We start from the raw sequence: 19,094 nt of genomic DNA, 5'->3' as shown, positions 1-19,094 counted from the left end.
AAACTTTAAAGTAATCGTACATGGCACTACAATACCTTAAGAGATACCTCAAAAAAAAAAAAAAAAAAAAAAAAAAAAAACCTTAAGAGTTATTAACAATGTTGATCTTTTTTAAATAATCTTACTAACATGAAATAATTTACAATTATTTCCTTACGTTTTTCTTCTGGTTTCATTGTCTAAACTAAAATATGAAAGTTGAAAGATGTAAAACACAATATTTTAGATTCTTGTAAAACTCAGTTACCCTCCATGTGCAAGTTACGCTAAACGTTTCTCCTATTTTTCAGTGTTTGGTATAATCAAAAGTCGTGGTTAAACTGGAAAGCATTTTTGTTTGACTATGCAAACCTTCTTTAATTTCTATAAAATAGTTTAAAAATATGTGAACTATTATTGGAGTTTGAGCTAGCTTATCCTTATTGCACACATTCTCTTGCATTTCATTATTTGTTACCAATTATTGAAATTCGGCGGTCGGATCCTATGCGGCCGACGGTCATTTCCTATGAGCTCCGATGGCTGGCCTACAGTATTCACAAGAAGTTGTCGACCATTTTTTGCCTCCATCGAAGGCTGTTGGCTATTGTCTACCGTTACTAATTTTATGAACAGTGTAAACGTCGAAAATGTTTTATGTCAAAACAAACCGAGTCTTAGTGATTGCTTGACAACTTTCTTAGTTTAATACAATGGCTATTTTTTTTTTTTTTTAATTATTAGAGGATATTTCCCTTTAGTTTGACACCAAAGCTACTTGCATAAGTTGCTTTATGGGACATGCACTAAAATCTTTGATCTTTTATGACATTCTAGTATTCTCAAACACCATATTATTGTTCTTTGAATTGGCTTAAGATGTTTCCTTGAAGTGAAAGGTCAATTCGTGCTTAATTGACCTGGCCAAAAGCACTAAACCCATCCCACGGAGCACGGCAAATGTCAATTTCATAATTCTTTCTCTCACTCTCTCTCTCTCTCTCTGTCTCTCTTCATATCCTAAGTAATTCTATCAATGAAGTCGATAGTGGCTGATTTGGAAGCTTCCTTGTGCCTTATCCTAATAACCAACCCACCTCATATCTTGAAGATATATAATTATAAAAGTATAAGGAAAAATTAATTCTTACCAGCTATATATTACCAGGAAAGCAGGGAATTTGGCTCTTTTCTATTTAAATAAATAATAATATATTCTAAGCACCCACTAAAATTATTTTGAGAAAGAGGCAGCAGGAATGATGATGACTTTTAATTGCTCTTGGTTAAGCTTTCTAAAGCAATATCAGTATTCCCAATATGTTGCCAATGCCATTATCTCAATTCATAATGCTCTCTGAGTCTCTATCCCCCTTGGCCCTCCCATTACCCCCATTTAATTTTAGTGCCTCAGTATATATATATACTGAGGCACTAAAATTAAATGGGGGTAATGGGAGGGCCAAGATTATACTGCTTACACATCATTTGAGCCTTATTGCCCATTTCATTCCAAGAATATTCCTTTTTGTTTGTTTTTTTAACACTTTTCCCCCCTGATTTTGGTGGTTGACATTTTACAAGTAGAGTTCAAATATATTAAAAATAATAATACCTTGGTCTTCCAAGTGCTCGAGGAGCCTGTTGTCCAACATAGACCTCTTTTCTTTTTTCTATTATTATTATTATTTTTTTTTCTAAGCAAAAGGTTATGGGGGATTAACCGTGATTATTCTATTTGAGCGTGACCCTAGTAGCACTTGTCCACTGAGAATTGCTCAGGAGGGGCTTACGGCAGAAACTGTAGACACTCCCTCAAGACTAACTAAGTCATAGCCTTACCTAACCCCACCAAGATATTAGTGATTTTTAAGTCGATTAATACTAATCACTATCAAGCTTGTGTGAGTGATTCCCCATTACGTGCCGAACATTATGGGAATTTTCTTGAGATTATTGAACCACTGCCACAAGTGATTGTTCACCATAGACTTATTCAATTAAACAATACTAATAGGACATGTTTAGGTCAAAATCAAGTAATTAAGAAATATGAATACTTGTTTTTGTTTATATCATTCAAAAGGCATCGAGATTAGTAATGCACTTCTCTCTCCCTGTTCAAAGAAAAGAAACACGAAAAATTGCAAAAAAGTGAGGAGAGAGGGCTACCTGCACAATCAGACAGGTTGGACAATAAGTCTCTTGCTCAGACAAGAAACCCTACCCCAACATAGGCCCCCTCACATTTCCCGCTCAATTTCAAAAGGCAGATCCCAAATCACAAGCCAACTTCCTAGGAATATATAAGACGAGCTTGATGCATGAGCATGAATTAATTTAGATTGCTTATTAAGGGGGTTGATGATTTGATTAGGAAAAACAAAGGGTAGATTATTTTGTGTTGGCGTGAAGATCCCACCACTTGATGTCAGTTGTACAACCTAGCTCAGACAAACAAAAAAGCAATGTATTATTTTAATCATCAATTGGCACCACAAATTAAACCCACTAAGGCCTATTTTGAAAATGTTGCCCTACACTTGCAAACTGTGTCGTGTTACATATGATTCTTGCGCTTTCTCTGAGCAATAAGATTGATTTGTCAAGACTTTAAGGCAAATCCTTTTTTAGCACGGTTTGGAGGCTTATGTCGTCTAAATTAAGTGGTTTTTGCTAGTTGGAGGAAGAGAAACACAAGATGTTTATGGATGTTTGTATTGTTGCAAAATGATGTCATCTTTTTTGTTACATCTACGTGAGATTCACTTTTATGTGAGTCTTATAAATTTAATGGTTGATTTTTAAAAGACGAGAACGAAAAAGGATAAGAGAATGATGAAAGAATATTAAATAATTTCTCTACCCATCAGGAGTGGCTTACCTCCGAGCTCCAGTCTCAAAGCCTCCAATTTTCACCTATTTTAATTTAGATATAAGACAAGTGTCCAAAATCAAATCTAGGGGATCCACTCACATAAGTGGACTAGAGTCTTTTTTGTTTCCTCTATGATATGACTTGGCTTTTAAAATTATTATTGAATTTGAAATGATTATTATTGAATTTTGATCAATAGATGATTTTAAAAGCCACGTTACATTTGAAAGGACACAATAGAGGATTCTAGTCCTCTTTCTAGTATTAATACTTGACATGCTGCCATGTCGTTACCATTTTCTCAACCTAAGAGTTATTGGTTAAGAGAAATACTATGGTACCAAATCTTTTACTAAAAGATAAGTACTAACTAATGTGAAACTTATTCATTGATACATGTAGCATTTTTCTTTATTAATTGTTTTGATTATCTCCAATGAATAAGCTTAACTTCATATATATTAGTACTCATTTCTTGATAAAAAAATTTAGTACCTCTAACATTTCTCATTTGTTAGAGTCATAACTTAATACTAACTCAGCGATAGTATTCCAAGTCCTATGCAGAAATAAATTGCGGAGATTGTTTTCAATTTGATATTTATATAATTTATTTTTGCACATAAAATCAACACATACCGAAATCAAATTATATACCATATTGGTCACCTGGTTAGCAAAAAAATAAAGTTAGAAAATACCGTGTAGTATAATCTTTATTTATAATACACATCTAATATATATTAATTAATAAACTTTCAAAGAATAGTTTTCAATTTACCAATTTTAGCTATTGTACTTCTCAAATAAGGAATACACCCGTATACATCTTTTATTCATTTTTTTTAGGGTTTGTTTGAGATTGCGATTTCGAAAGAATAATCTACGTTTTTAAAATATATCGTAAAACGGAAGGCGTTTGGTATTGCAATTTAAAAAATACTTAATTTAAAATAAGGAAAAAAATCTGCGATTTCTATAAGCAGGCTAGAGAGTACTTATTTGAAAAAATGCGAATTTAAACAAAAATTAGGATTTCGCATAACAAATATTTGATTAAAAAAAATAGTTTTTAACATGTTTTAACAAACGCTTTTGCAATTTTAAAAACGCAATTTTTAAAATCGTACTTATTGAAACCGCAATCTCAAACGGACCCTTAATCGACTATTAAATCTGTGAGGTTCAATAGTAGATTTACACACTTCTGAGTGTAAATCTATCATTAAATCTGTGAAACTCACATATATTAAAAAAAAAAAAAAATGTTAGGTACTCTCCTAGTATTTTCATGGTGTTCTTCCAGTATTAGGTGGATTATTTTCTAAAAAACAGATGAGATAAATAGGGAATACTTTTTTTTTTTTTTTTTTTTGCTTTTTAAGAAAGTAATATCTACCTAGGACAAAAAAACATTAAGAGCACCTATCATACACATCTCACATAACAAATATGAAATGAACACCGGGAATTATAACTTATGACCATTAAAGTAACATCATTCGACAATAACATTACTTACTTAATTATATAATTATATATGCATTTATTTAGTATTTACATCCAAATTGATTCTACCATGAAATTAAATTGGCCATAACGTGATTACCAAACTGAAAAATTGCCCGAATCCTCGTTCAAGATTTTTCTTTTGTCTTTTTTTTTTTTTTTTTGGATTTCACTTGATAAAAAAAAAAAAGAAAAAAAAGAAAAAGGAAAACCCTAAACAACCTACGCAAGCCGGTTGATTTGGCTTGGCCTTATCTGCAAAATAAAATAACACCAAGGATTAGAATATAATATAAAAATAAAATAAGAGCAAGAGTAAGATATTGGGGTGTGGGCTATGGGCTGTGCATGTGGACACCTTTTTCAGAATATGAAAATGTGAACGTTAGGGTTTATTGCTTACATTAAAAGAAAAGAAAAGAAAAGAAAATGTGAACGTTAGGAATTCCGGAAACAAAGGGAGCACCAGACGCCGAAACTTGTGCGAGCACTGAAGGGCTGACTCTTGGCTGTCACCCATCTTTACATGTGACCGGCAGCAGCCGGTAAATAAACATTTATTTTACAGAATTTTTTACCTTTTTTTTTCTTTTTCTTCTTAAAATATTTTACAGTGGGAAGGAGCCAAGAAGGCAGGTGGAAGCCTATGACACTCCTTAACATCATTTGAGGGCTATAATTTTGGCATGAAGGCAAAGCAAAATCATGACTAATAATTGTCTATTTATATTTATTATTTAGGCAAAATCATGACTAATAATCAACTCCCAAACATGAATGTGATGAAGAGATATACAATGGTTTAGAAATGTTTTTTTTTGGCCAAATTTATTGATTAAAAAAAACTATGGGAATCTTGATTTGGTAATTGTTGGATATGTAGGTATTAGTTTTTGTCAAGTTTGTAATGATCATTAGAGTGAATGTTGAAGGTTGTAAATCCTAATATTTAAGAGAAAACAAAAATTATTGCTCAAAGAAAAAAGTGAAGCCATATTTTATTTCTCATTGTTATGCATAATATTATGTGGTAGGTTTGCTATCATGTTGCAAAATATTGATTAATTTAAAGCTATTAGGCAAAGTCTTTCTTTTCTTTTGTTACCATTTATGCACAATTTTTCAAAAAAAAATTAACCTTCAAAATATTCTAATTTTTTTCACTTCTTATATCACATCATTTACTTTTTATTATTATTCAAATAAAAAAAATTATTACAAAACAAAACTTTTTAACTTTTTCAATTTTTTTATATAAAAAATTATTAATTTTTTTTTTTAATATCAAATTACATCAATTACAGTATCAACGGGAAAATGCTTTGCCAAACAAAGACTGCAGTGACAGAACTAGAGAGAGACCAAGAGCCAGGCCCCATTTCTTGGTTTTGAATATATGTAGAATTAAAATATTTTTATATTGGGTTAAATACCAAATACCCCATGGAGTTTGGTAACTTTATTTTTACTCTTGGGGTTTTAATAAATGATCAAGTTAGTCCATCTGTTAGTTGACCGTTAGTTGACTGTTAGGACTGACACGTGGACCAATCAGATGTGACACGTGGCACCTATTTAATTTTTTTAAAATTAAAAAAATGTTTTTTTTTTAAAAAAAAAAAAGAAAAGAAAAAAGAAAAGGAAAAATTGGGGGTGGCTCGGCACCCCTTGGAGCCCAAGAGCCACCCCCATCCGGCCAGATGGGGGTGGCTAGGCCACGCCCATGGCCAAAGGGGGTGGCCGAGCCACCCCCAATTTTTTTCCTTTTCTTTTTTTCTTTTTTTTTTTTTAATTAAAAAAAATTAAATAGATGCCACGTGTCAATATCTGATTGATCCACGTGTCAATCCCAACGGTCAACTAACGGATAGACTAACTTGGTCCTTTATCAAAACCCGAGGGGGGTCTTGTGATAAAAATGAAACCCTAGGAGGTAAAAATAAAGTTACCAAACCCCAGGGGTATTTGGTATTTAACCATTTTATATTTATAGTTATATATTTCAGCCTAAAAATTAAACTTGGTTCATATTTAAAATTAAATTTGTTTATTCATTCATGCTTTGACTCCTTTTGATAAAAAAAAATTATGGTTCCGTGGAATAATATTACTTAGGGCCTGTTTATGATTGCATTTGAGGGGTTTAAAAGTGTTTTTAGCACTCAAAAAGTCTATTTGAAGAAAAGAATATTCGTTTGATAAAAAAATTAAAGCACTTTTAAGGGTTCAAAAAGCCTAAAAATGGCTAAAACGCACTTTTGGCAAAAACCTAAGAGTCTATTTGAGATTGCGTTTGAGAAATTGAGCTTTTAAGTCAAAAAGAGCTTTTGGGCAAAAACTTTATTTTTAAGTTTTTGCCAAAAGTGTGTTTTGACAATTTTTAGGTTTTTTAGACCCTTAAAAACGTTTTTAATTTTTTTATCAAACAAGTACTTTTTTGACTTTTTGAGTATTAAAAGTACTTTTAGGCCCCTCAATCCCAAACAGGCCCTAAAAATGAAGCTCTTGCCCAAAAACTTTTTTTGACTTAAAAACTCTATTTCTCAAACGCAATTCCAAACAACCTGTTAATTTTATTTCTTCCTTGAGATAATCTAACATATAGATTGACATATAAATCTCAATATTAAATGGTGCCCTTTTTTTTTTCTTCCTTATGAAAAAAACAAAATTGAATGGCGTCATTGCTGTGATACTTATTGATTTTTTTTTTTTTTTTTTTTAAAAGGCTCCACTTGGTTCTGGAAAAATCCCATTGCGAAAAAGTTAATTGGTCATTGAAGTAGAGGATCGGCAGATTTACTCTCTCACTCCTCGTCTTTTTCCTTTTCTAGTAAACTAAAATAAATAAAAGAATAAAGTGGGTGGGATTGGCAAAATCTCAAGAGGTTAAATTCAACTGGCTTAGCGAGTAACCGGTAATGGGACGTGGACTTGAGCAAAATTTCCAAAAACAGAGGTCGTTTTAATGGCGACCCTTACCCGCTAGTATCTTTTCTTTCTTACAGACTAAGAAGGCTCAGAAATATAATACAGCCTCAGAAATATTATGTAAACCTCCGCCAAATCTCAAAGGACTTTTCTTTGCTTTAGCTCACTTCCATAAACTCCGAAGTAAGTTAATGGCTCTGTTGGGGGTCTCTCTGTTTTCTCTGTTTTCTTTGCTCCACATTGCTCTGATTCCACGCCTCTGTTTTGCTGCTGACCCCTACGCCTTTTATGACCTTCATGTCTCTTACATCACTGCCTCCCCTCTCGGCGTTCCTCAACAGGTTCACTACTTAACTCTCTCTCTCTCTCTCTCTCTCTCTCTCTCTCTCTCTCTCTCTTTATTTACAGGTCCTTGGTTTCTCCGAAGATTGTGAAGAAGGGATATACATAAAAGTATATATTTTTTCAGAACCATTGTTTGAGTTCCATTGATAAATCATTTTTCTATATGGGTTTTGTGTATTTTTATGTATTTCTTAGTAATCTGTGGGGTTTAAGTGTCCTGGGATTTTAGTTTTTTTTTTCTTCCCTATAATTAGCATTCTATATTTTCATATTTTGTATGTGGTTGCAACTGATAGATGGAAATTGATTATTATTGACATAGATTAAGGTACAAAGATGTTGGAGTAGATTTTGGATTTCTTATGGATTTTATGTTTTTTCTCCGATGTTTCTTTTTCTGGTTTGTTCATTTTATTTTTTAATTAATTATTTTTATTTAGTTGAATCAGAGACTAGGCTTTGAGTATAGGTGACGCAGTCAAAATATCGATATAGATGATAAATATTGGGCTTTTGCTTATTTTTTTTCTTTTCTTTACCCTCTTTCTTCGGTTATCTGTTATGCTGAATTAGATATGGGTTTTGCGTACAGTTAATGTAAATTAGGACCCAACATTTCATTCTAGATTATCATAGTCATTGCTTCAACTATTATTACTGTTACTATCTAAGTTGTATAATTATATAATTCATCATCCAAGAAACGTGCTTGAGAGGTCTGGTCTTCTGTATGTGTCTGCCTGTCTTGTTTAGATATAATTCACATTCAAGAAACATGCTTTTCTGTTACTTTTTGTTTAATGCCATTACATGTTTTTGCTCACCTTTTCTTTTTAACTTTTCTTTCAATGGTTTATGTTTCAATTTTTACTGAATCAAAAAGAGTAGTGTTGATCAAAATCTGAGTGACTTTACTGATTTTAATAATTATTATTTGCAGGTTATAGCAATTAATGAGAAGTTTCCAGGTCCTGTAATCAATTCTACTACTAATTACAATGTTGTTGTCAATGTATGGAATGATTTGGATGAAGATCTCCTAATGACATGGTTGGTTTCAACACAGTAGCATTTTATTTAACTTTTTTTAAATCATGAATTTTTATATGGAGAGTTCTATGACAAACTTGGGATTAATTGTTGCTACAGGCCTGGAATTCAAATGCGGCGTAATTCATGGCAGGACGGTCTTCTTGGCACAAATTGTCCAATTCATCCGAAAAGGAATTGGACTTATCAATTTCAAGTCAAGGATCAAATTGGGAGCTTTTTCTACTTCCCCTCTCTCAATTTGCAGAGAGCATCTGGCGGCTTTGGTCCTTTCATTATTAATAATCGGGATATAATCGCCATTCCTTTTGCAGAGCCAGATGGGGATATCATCATTATGATTGGTGACTGGTATACCCGGAATCATACGGTTAGTAGTTGTTGTCAGTTTGACCTTCGCTTATGAACGTTGCAGTGGGATTATAGGATTTAACTTTACTACTGTCTCATTTTTTTGAATTGTAGGCACTGCGGTCGGCCCTTGATGCTGGAAACGACCTTGGGATGCCTGATGGAGTTCTCATCAATGGGAAGGGACCTTACCAATACAACACCACTCTTGTACCTGATGGCATCCAGTATGAAACCATTCAAGTTGATCCGGGTAATGTTTTCCCAGCATTTATCAGGAAAATGTGTAGAACCATTCTCTTTATTTTTCTTTGCTTTGTTGGAAGATCTTGTTTATCAGTTATTGGTTTCTACAGCTGGAAGAACATGTTTCCACATCTTATTGGTTTCTTCTGGCTCTTGGGTGTAAATTATCATATCTGGTTATCAGTTATTTGCCTAAGTTTCCCTCTTATACTTAGTGTTTTAGGTTTGGTGATTTTGTTGGAACTTCGAAGTTCCATTTTACTCAATCAACTTCTTGACCTGCTCCTTTTTTTAAAAAAAGAAAACGCCCCACTAAATCTTAATCATTAATTTTCATTTGGTTCCCAATGGTCCACAAAATCTCAATCCTGGACCACTTATAACATCAGTCTGAGAACGTAGAAGTCTGTGGAAACACACAGATGTGGATGTCAGGATTGGCCATACTACATCATCCTATTCTAGTTTTAGTTTTTTTTAATGTTATTTTTTACATTTTATGATGTTGTTTTCTTTATTGTTCATTGCTTCTTGGTGCACGGTTTCAGGTCTTTGAAGTATTAATTGACCATAGCATTATGTTTTGCAGGCAAAACATATCGAGTTCGGGTGCACAATGTTGGAGTTTCAACATGTTTGAACTTTAGAATTCAAAACCATTTTCTGACTCTAGCAGAAACAGAAGGATTCTATACAGTACAACAAAATTTTACAGACTTAGATATTCATGTTGGGCAATCTTATTCATTTTTGGTCACCATGGATCAGAATGCAAGTTCTGATTACTACATTGTGGCAAGTGCTAGGTTTGTGAATGAATCACTTTGGCAGAGAGTGACTGGGGTTGCCGTTTTACACTATTCCAACTCTAAAGGACCAGCAACTGGTCCTCTGCCCGACCCGCCAAATGATATTTATGACAAGTCAAGGCCAATAAACCAGGCATTAAGCATCAGGTTTGTTTTCATAACGTCAAGTTTATTTTGGAGTTTGATATTTAGGATAGCTTGTTTCTCATGACATCACTGACTGTAACCAAGCCTAAAATTACAAAATGCTTTGACCAACTACCTTCTCAATGCCACAGTTAGATGGTATTCATGCTTTTAAGTTTCATTTTTATTTAGTTTCACTGATTTAAATCTCCATTCTATATTGTTTAGGCAAAATGTATCTGCAAGTGGGGCTCGCCCTAATCCACAAGGGTCTTTTCACTATGGTTCGATTAATGTGACGGAAACATACGTGATAAAGACTGTGCCACCAGTATTGATCAATGGGACACTTCGAGCTACACTCAATGGGATCTCATTTGTCAAACCTGCTACACCAATCAGGCTTGCTGACAAGTATAAAGTGAAGGGAGAATATAAGCTTGATTTCCCCAATAAGCCACTTAACCGAACCCTCCGGCTCGACAGATCTGTTATTAATGCTACATATAAGGGATTCATAGAAGTCATATTTCAAAACAATGACACTGTAGTGCAGAGTTTTCATATAGATGGCTATTCATTTTTTGTGGTTGGGTAAGAATCTTTCCTTTGTTTATAGTGTCTCTTTTACCCTAAAGGTTTAGCATTTAAGAAAATGATTTACCTGAATGCAGTTTCGACTTTGGTGAGTGGACAGAAGACAGCAGAAGTAGATATAATAAGTGGGACGCAATTGCTCGCAGCACTACTCAGGTTGGTTTTTTTCACATAACATAGTTTTCTTTTTCTTGTTCTTTTTCTTAATTAATTTTCCAAACCTCATTTGTTAGAAGGGTCTGGTGGAATTATGACCCAAAAAAGAAGAAGGATATGGTGAACTTTGGATCTTACTAAAAAAATTTGGGCAAGTAATTCTTAATGCCGCTATGTGAATAAATTTCTTCCAACTTTTCGAGTCATATGTCATATATTGAGACATTGAAAATCTTATGACTGTTCCCCCTCCCCCCCTGGTGTTCTTATATTGCTAATGAAGTTGCTGTGCCGCTGCCTGAATCTTTTAGGGGGTAATCTTAAAAAGCCTAACTTTATGTCTTGTATTAAACTTGTCAGTTTTCCTTTTGTGTAGGTTTTCCCTGGGGCATGGACTGCGGTCCTCGTCTCTCTTGACAATGCTGGAGCATGGAACATTAGAACAGAAAATCTTGATAGATGGTATCTAGGCCAAGAAACTTATATGAGAATAGTCAATCCTGAGGAAAATGGTGAAACGGAATTTACTGCACCTGGGAATGTCTTATATTGTGGTGCACTCCAGCACTTATCCAAGTATGCCTAAAAACTTTTTGTAGAACTCTCTCTCTCTCTCTCTCTCTCACACACACGCACACATACACACAATTGTTTGCACTCTCTGACTCTACTTTTGTTTGCACTTTCAGGGAACCAAACACCACCAACTCTGCAGCATCAATTTTAAGGGGAAACTCCAAGCTGTATTTCACTCTGCTGGTGGAATTCTTTGCTCTGATTTACACTTTTTGCTGAGCTTTTGCTACTGATTTTGTGAGACACATTTAGTTTAGGTGCGCATACTTGGTTTTTTTTTTTTTTTTTTTTAGTACAATATTCTGTGGTCTAAATGACATCTGTGATTCTGTTTTTTTTTTTTTTTTTTTTTTTTTCACTTGTTGGGCCTTCACCCATTTCTTGTAATTTATGTCACTGGTGGTGGGTATCCATCATTTCTTATGCGCCTTAAAGCTACACAAATTATGATTAATTCATTCTTAATACCATTTGACTTTTACATACTCAATTTTGGTATATCCTTGGTAAAATAATTGTGCTCCATGTGCTCTATCTATTTGATTGTGTTCAGTGGATATAGAGTGTAATATACCACACCACACAAAATGCAATCATTCTATGGATCTGTTTCTGTCATCATTTTGGCAATGATTCCGTTCAATGTGGGTGGTCTGTGCCCTTTGGCTTTGAAATGCCAGGGAGAAATAAGATCAAATGAGTAAGATTCAAGTCGCTCACATGCCCTCCACTATAATTGTTTAGATGCCAAAAGTATAGTGGATTGCATGCCAAGGGACATTTTACTAGGGATTAATATTATCAATCATAGATAAATATTATTAATATGAAATAGTTGTAATGTTTTTTGGATCAAAAGATTGATAAAACACTAGAATCCAAATTGCACATTCATCAACTCTCTGACACTTTTTTTTTTTTTTTAATATGCCAAATAAATCATATTTTTATCTGCAAAGCTTCATAGTCTTAGAATATTAATTAAATTATTAAATTTATTATTTTTCATTAGTTTAAAATTTTGGGATAAGTGGTAATTTAAAATGGTATTAAAGCAAAAAATGTTCTAAGTTTGAACCTTGTCTTTATCGCTCAAGAAGAGTGTTATATTAATTAAATGATTAAATTCACTTATCCTAAAAGTGATTGATTTAACATAGTATATAATTAGTAATTAATTCCTAATGAACCTCATAAAAGAGACAAGTGGGATTATTCAACTTTTCAATTGATTTTCGTCTTGGCAAATAGATGGTGCACATGATCGAGCAATATTATATGTTCTCATTTCTCTTTGGAAATTATGTATTTTCTATATATCAAGTAGAGCATAATTGAAAGCAAAGAAAATATAGAACCACGAAAATGAAAGATGGAAAGAATGAAACAATCTGTTGAAGAAGAATCATATAAGCTAGAGCTTTATAAACGAAAAACAATATGTTATATATTTATACTAAAAACTAATTAATTCATTAAGTAGAATATCCGAAAATAATAAAGCCCACTACAAGCAAAGCTCGATGAAACTCCAAGGATATCTCCTTTATACAAGAAACATGATTTAATTTGTCACTAACTATTTTAGCGATATTAATAATTAACTTAATACTAGGAGATCGAAGAGCCAGAAGCCCACCAACAGCTATACAGGCTTAGTTTATTATGTACATGAATTTAAATCACTACTTCCCTTTTTCTTTTCCAACTTATAATAATATCCTATGATCAGTATTTAAGCAAATTATAATGTCACTTCCAAAACTCAATTTGACAATTGCTAGAGCTTGACACGGAGGCATCATTTTCCGGCACCATTTCTTGCTTTTCCAAGTGTCTGCTGACAAGAACATTATTCGTGTTGCCTGATGCGTGAAACATGTTGGCTGCACCATCTGGGCTGAGTTGAGAAGCAACAAACTTGTCTAGCACTCTCCAATCTGTTGTCATTTGATCCATCGCATGAAAGCTGTGTTCATGGGGTATTTGAATTTGTTGTGAGAGTGAAGAGGAGTACTGCAGGGTGGCGGCTGCATGGTTTATGTCAATGCCGCCGTATGAGCTTACGGTGGCGGCGGATTGGAGCATTTTTGGGCTTTCTAGAAGTGGGAGCTGGAGGAAGTGCTCCCGGGGAAGGTTGTATGGCAGATCTAGCTCTTTCTTGCAATGATAAGGGAGTTGTTGGTACACCAGATTACTGTGGGAGTTGTGCTTAGGTGAGTCCATCTCCGGCATAAATGAGACTTGATCATCATACCAACATGGTGATTCATGCTCGCTCACTTTGCGCATTGCTGTTATCTTTTTCTTGAATACCCTGCAGACAACCCAACCTTCTTCCTGCAATATCAATTGCACAAATTAAACTCAGTGCATGAAAAATTGATGCACACACTTTCAATAATACCCAAAAGAGTGATTGTAAAAGAAACAAAAAGTTGGTCAACTAATGACCAAATCTAACATATCTTGTATGGGAAACAAGATCCTCTCCAGTTCAAATGAACTGGATAATATTAGTTCTCTTGTCTGTCAGTTGGTTGCCATGCAACTAGATATTGAGGCATTAGTTTTCAAAAAACTAGGAGAACATTTGAGATCATTTGTTGCATGCATTAATTCAGACAGAAAAAAAAAAATGGACAGAAATTTCCTCTAAATCAGTCTGGAGGAAATATCATCCAACCCATTTAAAATAGTGCCAAATATGTATAAACATTTAAAATGCACATTAAATTCTTAAGGTTATTAATAGCAATTTACTGACTTAGACTAATGTTTTAAATTTTTATAGACACTTGACACTATTTTAAATGGGTTGAAAGATATTTCCTCAAGACTGGTTTGGAGGAAATTTATGTCCAAAAAACATTATACTGCAATTCTTACAATAAGGTTTTACACCAATTAAGACATTTTCTATGTAAATGCAAAGACAACATTTATCTAAGAAAGTAGATAAGCAATTGAAGATGATTTTGAAGTACTTACCTGTGGAGTCCCATTTTCATCTGTTTCAAGCCGGTATTCATGCATAATCCAGTCTGATTTTTGTCCATTTGGGGCTCGACCTTTGTAAAAGACCAAGGTCTTCCTCATTCCAACTAAGTCATGCTTGGAGTATATGGCCTTATCTCTTCCTGTTGCTTTCCAAAAACCTGCTGTTGTGGCCCTATTTGTGCGGGTTCCTGTTGGATACTTCTTGTCTTTATGGCTAAAAAAGTACCAGTCACTTTGGTCTTCTGTTCCTATCCTGCATATCTCTTTTCAAATGTTGCAGAAATGTACAAAAGTTAATTTCATGTACATGTTTTGTTTTATTGTCTAATCTCTTAGCATAAGTTTGGAATTGAAATTTTTTTAGGAATTTGAACTACCTTGAAGATCCCACGGCTCAATTTTGTAGAGGTCAACATCTTTAATGACATCAAGGTCAATCCTTCGTGATGTCACCTTTTTTCTAAGGTAATAATCAACCAGTTCTTCATCTGTTGGATGAAACCGAAAACCAGGGGGTACATGAGAAAAAGTATTCATATTCCCCCGCTTATGTCTTGGGTTCTGCAATACATAGAGCATACTCATAAGTATGTTACTTTTGAGCATAAAATAGTGAGTAACTTCCCCTTTCTCACTAGGTACAATAACACAAAGCAAAGTACTCAACAAGCACAAATTGTAAAATCAATTTAAAAGAGAGTGAGTTTAAGAAAAGAAAAAAATATAAGCTACTGTCATTAAAGTTGAAAAGTACTGATTATTAATCAACCTTTCCAATGGATGTAGAGATCACAAGCAAGGTGTATTCTTTTGCTCTTACTGCAGAGCTTATTTGCCAGAAAGAAAGACAAGCTAGGAAATAGATTACAAATGCAAAAAGATCTAAATAAGGCGTGGTATAGAATAACATTAGAAGAAGAAGTAAATTTATTGACTAAATTATCACACTTTAGAATCATGTTAACTTTAGTATGGAAGAAAGTAAATGTCTAATTAAAGTCTCAAAAGGATGCATGCTAAAAGTTTTTATCATTACAGAATGTAGTATCATATGCAAAAGTTTCTTCTAAAGAATTAGATAATTATTCTACATTGACTATTCTTGCCTCCAAATTTCATAATCTTTGAAAGGAGTCAAAGAACTTTGATATATCTTAATTTGGCATGAAATATGAGGTAAATAATCCTCTTAAATTACTCCGGCCACTTTTGTATTAACTACAAAAATACCATCAAGTGCATGTTGACCCATGAAATTACATGTATTTGATATATAATAAATACATGTTGAAACGGGTCAAACAAGTTGTGTTCGGGTCGAAATGGGTCAAACGAGTTATGTTGAATTAGGTCAAACAAGTTAAACATGTCTCAGTTGGACTAAATGGGTCGACTCGTTTTTTAAACGGGTTAAGACGGTAGTGTCTGGTCACTTGCGGGTCGTGTTTGAGTTTAAGGTCTGACCCCTTTAACTAAAGAAATCGTGTTTGGGTTTATCCTTATTGGATTGGCAAGTCGATCCGAAACCACCCCAATAGATGATGTCGATTATCACTCTTTAAACTTTGGAGGTACAAGTTTCATAGTGATACTTTGGGATGACTAAGTGTATTTTCTCCGATAAGTAAAATAAAGCCCCATTTATTTCAATGTAAAATATTTTTCTATGGAAAATGAGCTTCTTTTTTTTAATTTTTAATTTTTCTTTTTGTAGCATGCTTGAAAATGAGTTGGAAAATGTTTGAGGAAATTCCTCAAAAACACTTGGTAGACAACAACTCATCTTCATTGTAGAGAAAGAAACCACACAAAGACAACATGAACCTCCACAAGTACCAGTGTCATGTGTTCAAGGGTTACCACGCTTAGTGACATTACCATCCTGGTAGATCGAGCGGGGCTGCCAATGTGGTCAACTATAAATGTTTTGTTTGACTAAATTTTCAGATGCTCTGAGACCCGAAAGTGTGGAAAATAATTTCTAGAAATGATTTAGGCCAAAACAAACAAGGTCTAATGCTAAAACAGTTTTTATTAATATGTCGTGCACAAAAAGTTTCTTATTCATTAAGGAGCGCTGTTTGTACCTATTTAGTGGCCAATCTTGAATATCACACAGAGAAAGTACATCGAAATTAAAGAATATGTGCATGATATGAGCTTTCTATATATAAAAAAATTGAATAGATCCTGACAGTAATTAAATCTAAACAGATAACAATTGCAAAAAATAAAAAAAATACCCGTAGGCTAGCTTAATTATAAAATTCTCTTTACTGCAACATCACTCAAATTAAAGATTAATTTGTTTTTAGTGGAAAAGATATATATTACATGAATTTTCTTACCATAATTTACGCGTGTAACACATTTTTTGATTAATTGATTATGCGTGATATGTTGGGATATATATATACTCATCAAACATGATTACCAGACGAGATATTTCTCGTATTAAAACAAAAATATAAGTTATCTCCAATTATGAGTGTTACTCATTGTGATTCCCACGACAAGAACTCTCCAACGCTTTAAATGCATGATGGTTAACATCTAATCATGGAGTGTAATGAGAAAGAAAATGGAGAACAAAGAGAAGGCAGAAAGAAGTGTATGTTTGTGATATGGAAGGATAGATCACTCTCGATATTATTCTTTTCTCTTCTTTTTTTGTTTCTAAATCACAAAAGCATAATGCCCATTTTTTTCTATTAGGATTGTAGAAGAGAATTCTCCTTGAGATTTCAGATCTGCAAACTAAGCACATTCAAGTCTCAAAAACAAAGATCCAGTGTACGTATCATACCATACCATAAAATGCAGAAAATCAAGAAGAAGAAGTACCAGAGAGAGAGAGAGAGAGAGCTTACAGATCTGGGCCTCTGGGGTGGCAGGTGATCAGTGGGCGAGTGAATCTTCCACCAACCAGCAAACCCTTTTTCTCCAAAAATAGATTGATATTATGGTCTGGGAATTTTCTCAACTTCACTCCCAAGCATAGAGGAAAAGCTCCTATATATGAGACAAGAAAGAAAGACCACAAAATACAAAAGAGTTGTTACTTTAAGGTGTGTCCTCGGGAATTGAAGCCCTCTTACAAACTGTCTCCGAGGCTGTCGAGTTGTCGAGGACCGAATCCCGAGGGGCTTGGGAAAAAGGAAAAGCTGAGGACCAGAAGAATAGAAAACAAGTAGGGTTAAATAAGGAGGAGAAACCCTAATGCTAAAAAAGAAGGAAAAAAATAATTGAATAAAAAAGTTGTCGTAGCAGCTGGTTTTCTATATCATAAGCTCTCATTATCTCTCGTTGTCGGATTAAGCTGAATTGGTGGGGAAGATTTTGGGCGGGAAAAAAGGGTGGCGCAAAATTGGCTTAAGCAGAGCAAGGAATGGCGTCTCTACTGCCACCTCCACCCGCAACTGATAGAGACCCAACCGAGAGTTACAGAGATGGAATATGTGCGTGAGAGAGATGAGAGAGCAAACGGTGAAGTCAGATGAAACTAACGGCACAGACCAATCAACAAATCTGAAAAGCCTCCAGAAAGACCCGAAGAGGAGAGAATAAAAATAGGAGGATATTGGTGGTGACGTAATGGAACAGCCACCAGCCAAAAAGTCACCCACAAACCCATCTTTCTCTCTCTCTCTCTAAGAATGATCAGGCATGGTGGCCCCTATTAGAGCCAACTCCTTTCTCATGTCCCTACCATTTCCACCATCTTCAAGTCTTAACCGTAATAGAATTGGGATGATGATGATGATGATGATGAGGTGTTGGGGTGACACTTCATCTCATGGATGTTTCGCACAATCTTGCCTGCTCTAACATAAGTGATGGAATTGGCTTGTCCTTTCTGGGCTAATAGGTTGGGTGTCCAACAGCATTAATGTTGAACTCTCATAATTCTAGTAATTAGACGTTGTGTTGAGATTGTTTTACCTTTTTTGGGGGCCTAATAAGTCTCTTACTTTAGTGCTTCAGCAGCACAAATAGTGGTCGGGAGTGCTAAGGTTATCCAAATGGGAATTGTACTACTTTCATTTCAGTCTTATTATTTCTTATATTTCTAATCTTACATATTCCTTTTTCCATCTCAACAATTGTATGTATGAGTGAAGATACCTCCTTTCCATTACAATCTTTACATGAGAAGAATTTTATTAGGGCTAGTAATTTTTTATATGGCCGGCTTATAAACTTAACAAGAATTCGATACGAAATTATTTAGCTAGTTAAGGTTTAATATAATTGAATTCGAGTCAAATTGGGTTGAGGACCCAATTAGACACGAATATTAATGATCAAGTCGATCCACTTAATCCATGGGTGACCTGGATAACATGAGTAAATTAAAAAATTATTTTATTTTTGTTACGAAAAAATATAAACCGTAAAGTCTATACCTAAAAAAAAAAAAAAAAAAACCTACTCAATCTCATGCCGCTCATATCTCCTCTCCCGGCCTCTCACTCTCTCTGATTCGCCTTCTTTTTCCACTCTTCCATAGCTATGAACTAAAGCTCACGCCGTTTCCTAGC

At 34.1% G+C, this 19,094-nt stretch overlaps 2 protein-coding genes across 2 annotated transcripts; one reads left to right on the top strand and one right to left on the bottom strand.

Moving 5' to 3' along the window:
* The first annotated feature begins 7,323 nt into the window (after positions 1 to 7,323).
* On the top strand, positions 7,324 to 12,039 carry LOC132181151 (monocopper oxidase-like protein SKS1). The gene is made up of 9 exons (XM_059594237.1): positions 7,324 to 7,638; positions 8,583 to 8,692; positions 8,792 to 9,062; positions 9,158 to 9,296; positions 9,879 to 10,245; positions 10,453 to 10,818; positions 10,899 to 10,977; positions 11,354 to 11,553; positions 11,667 to 12,039. The coding sequence occupies exons 1-9, from the start codon at positions 7,489 to 7,491 to the stop codon at positions 11,770 to 11,772; spliced, it is 1,788 nt and encodes a 595-aa protein (XP_059450220.1). The 5' UTR covers positions 7,324 to 7,488; the 3' UTR covers positions 11,773 to 12,039.
* A 969-nt stretch (positions 12,040 to 13,008) lies between these two features.
* Positions 13,009 to 18,076, bottom strand: LOC132182303 (NAC domain-containing protein 7-like). Its single transcript, XM_059595507.1, has 4 exons — positions 17,424 to 18,076; positions 14,931 to 15,114; positions 14,545 to 14,816; positions 13,009 to 13,893 (listed from the first exon to the last, which is right to left on the bottom strand). Exons 2-4 carry the CDS (start codon positions 15,088 to 15,090, stop codon positions 13,306 to 13,308), a joined length of 1,020 nt encoding a protein of 339 aa, XP_059451490.1. The 5' UTR covers positions 15,091 to 15,114; positions 17,424 to 18,076; the 3' UTR covers positions 13,009 to 13,305.
* Positions 18,077 to 19,094: the final 1,018 nt, after the last annotated feature.

Source organism: Corylus avellana, chromosome ca5, assembly GCF_901000735.1.
Source record: "Corylus avellana chromosome ca5, CavTom2PMs-1.0".
NCBI classification, from domain to species: Eukaryota; Viridiplantae; Streptophyta; class Magnoliopsida; order Fagales; family Betulaceae; genus Corylus; species Corylus avellana.
The sequence above is the reverse complement of the archived record's forward strand: the minus strand, read 5'-3'. Positions and strand labels throughout refer to the sequence as shown.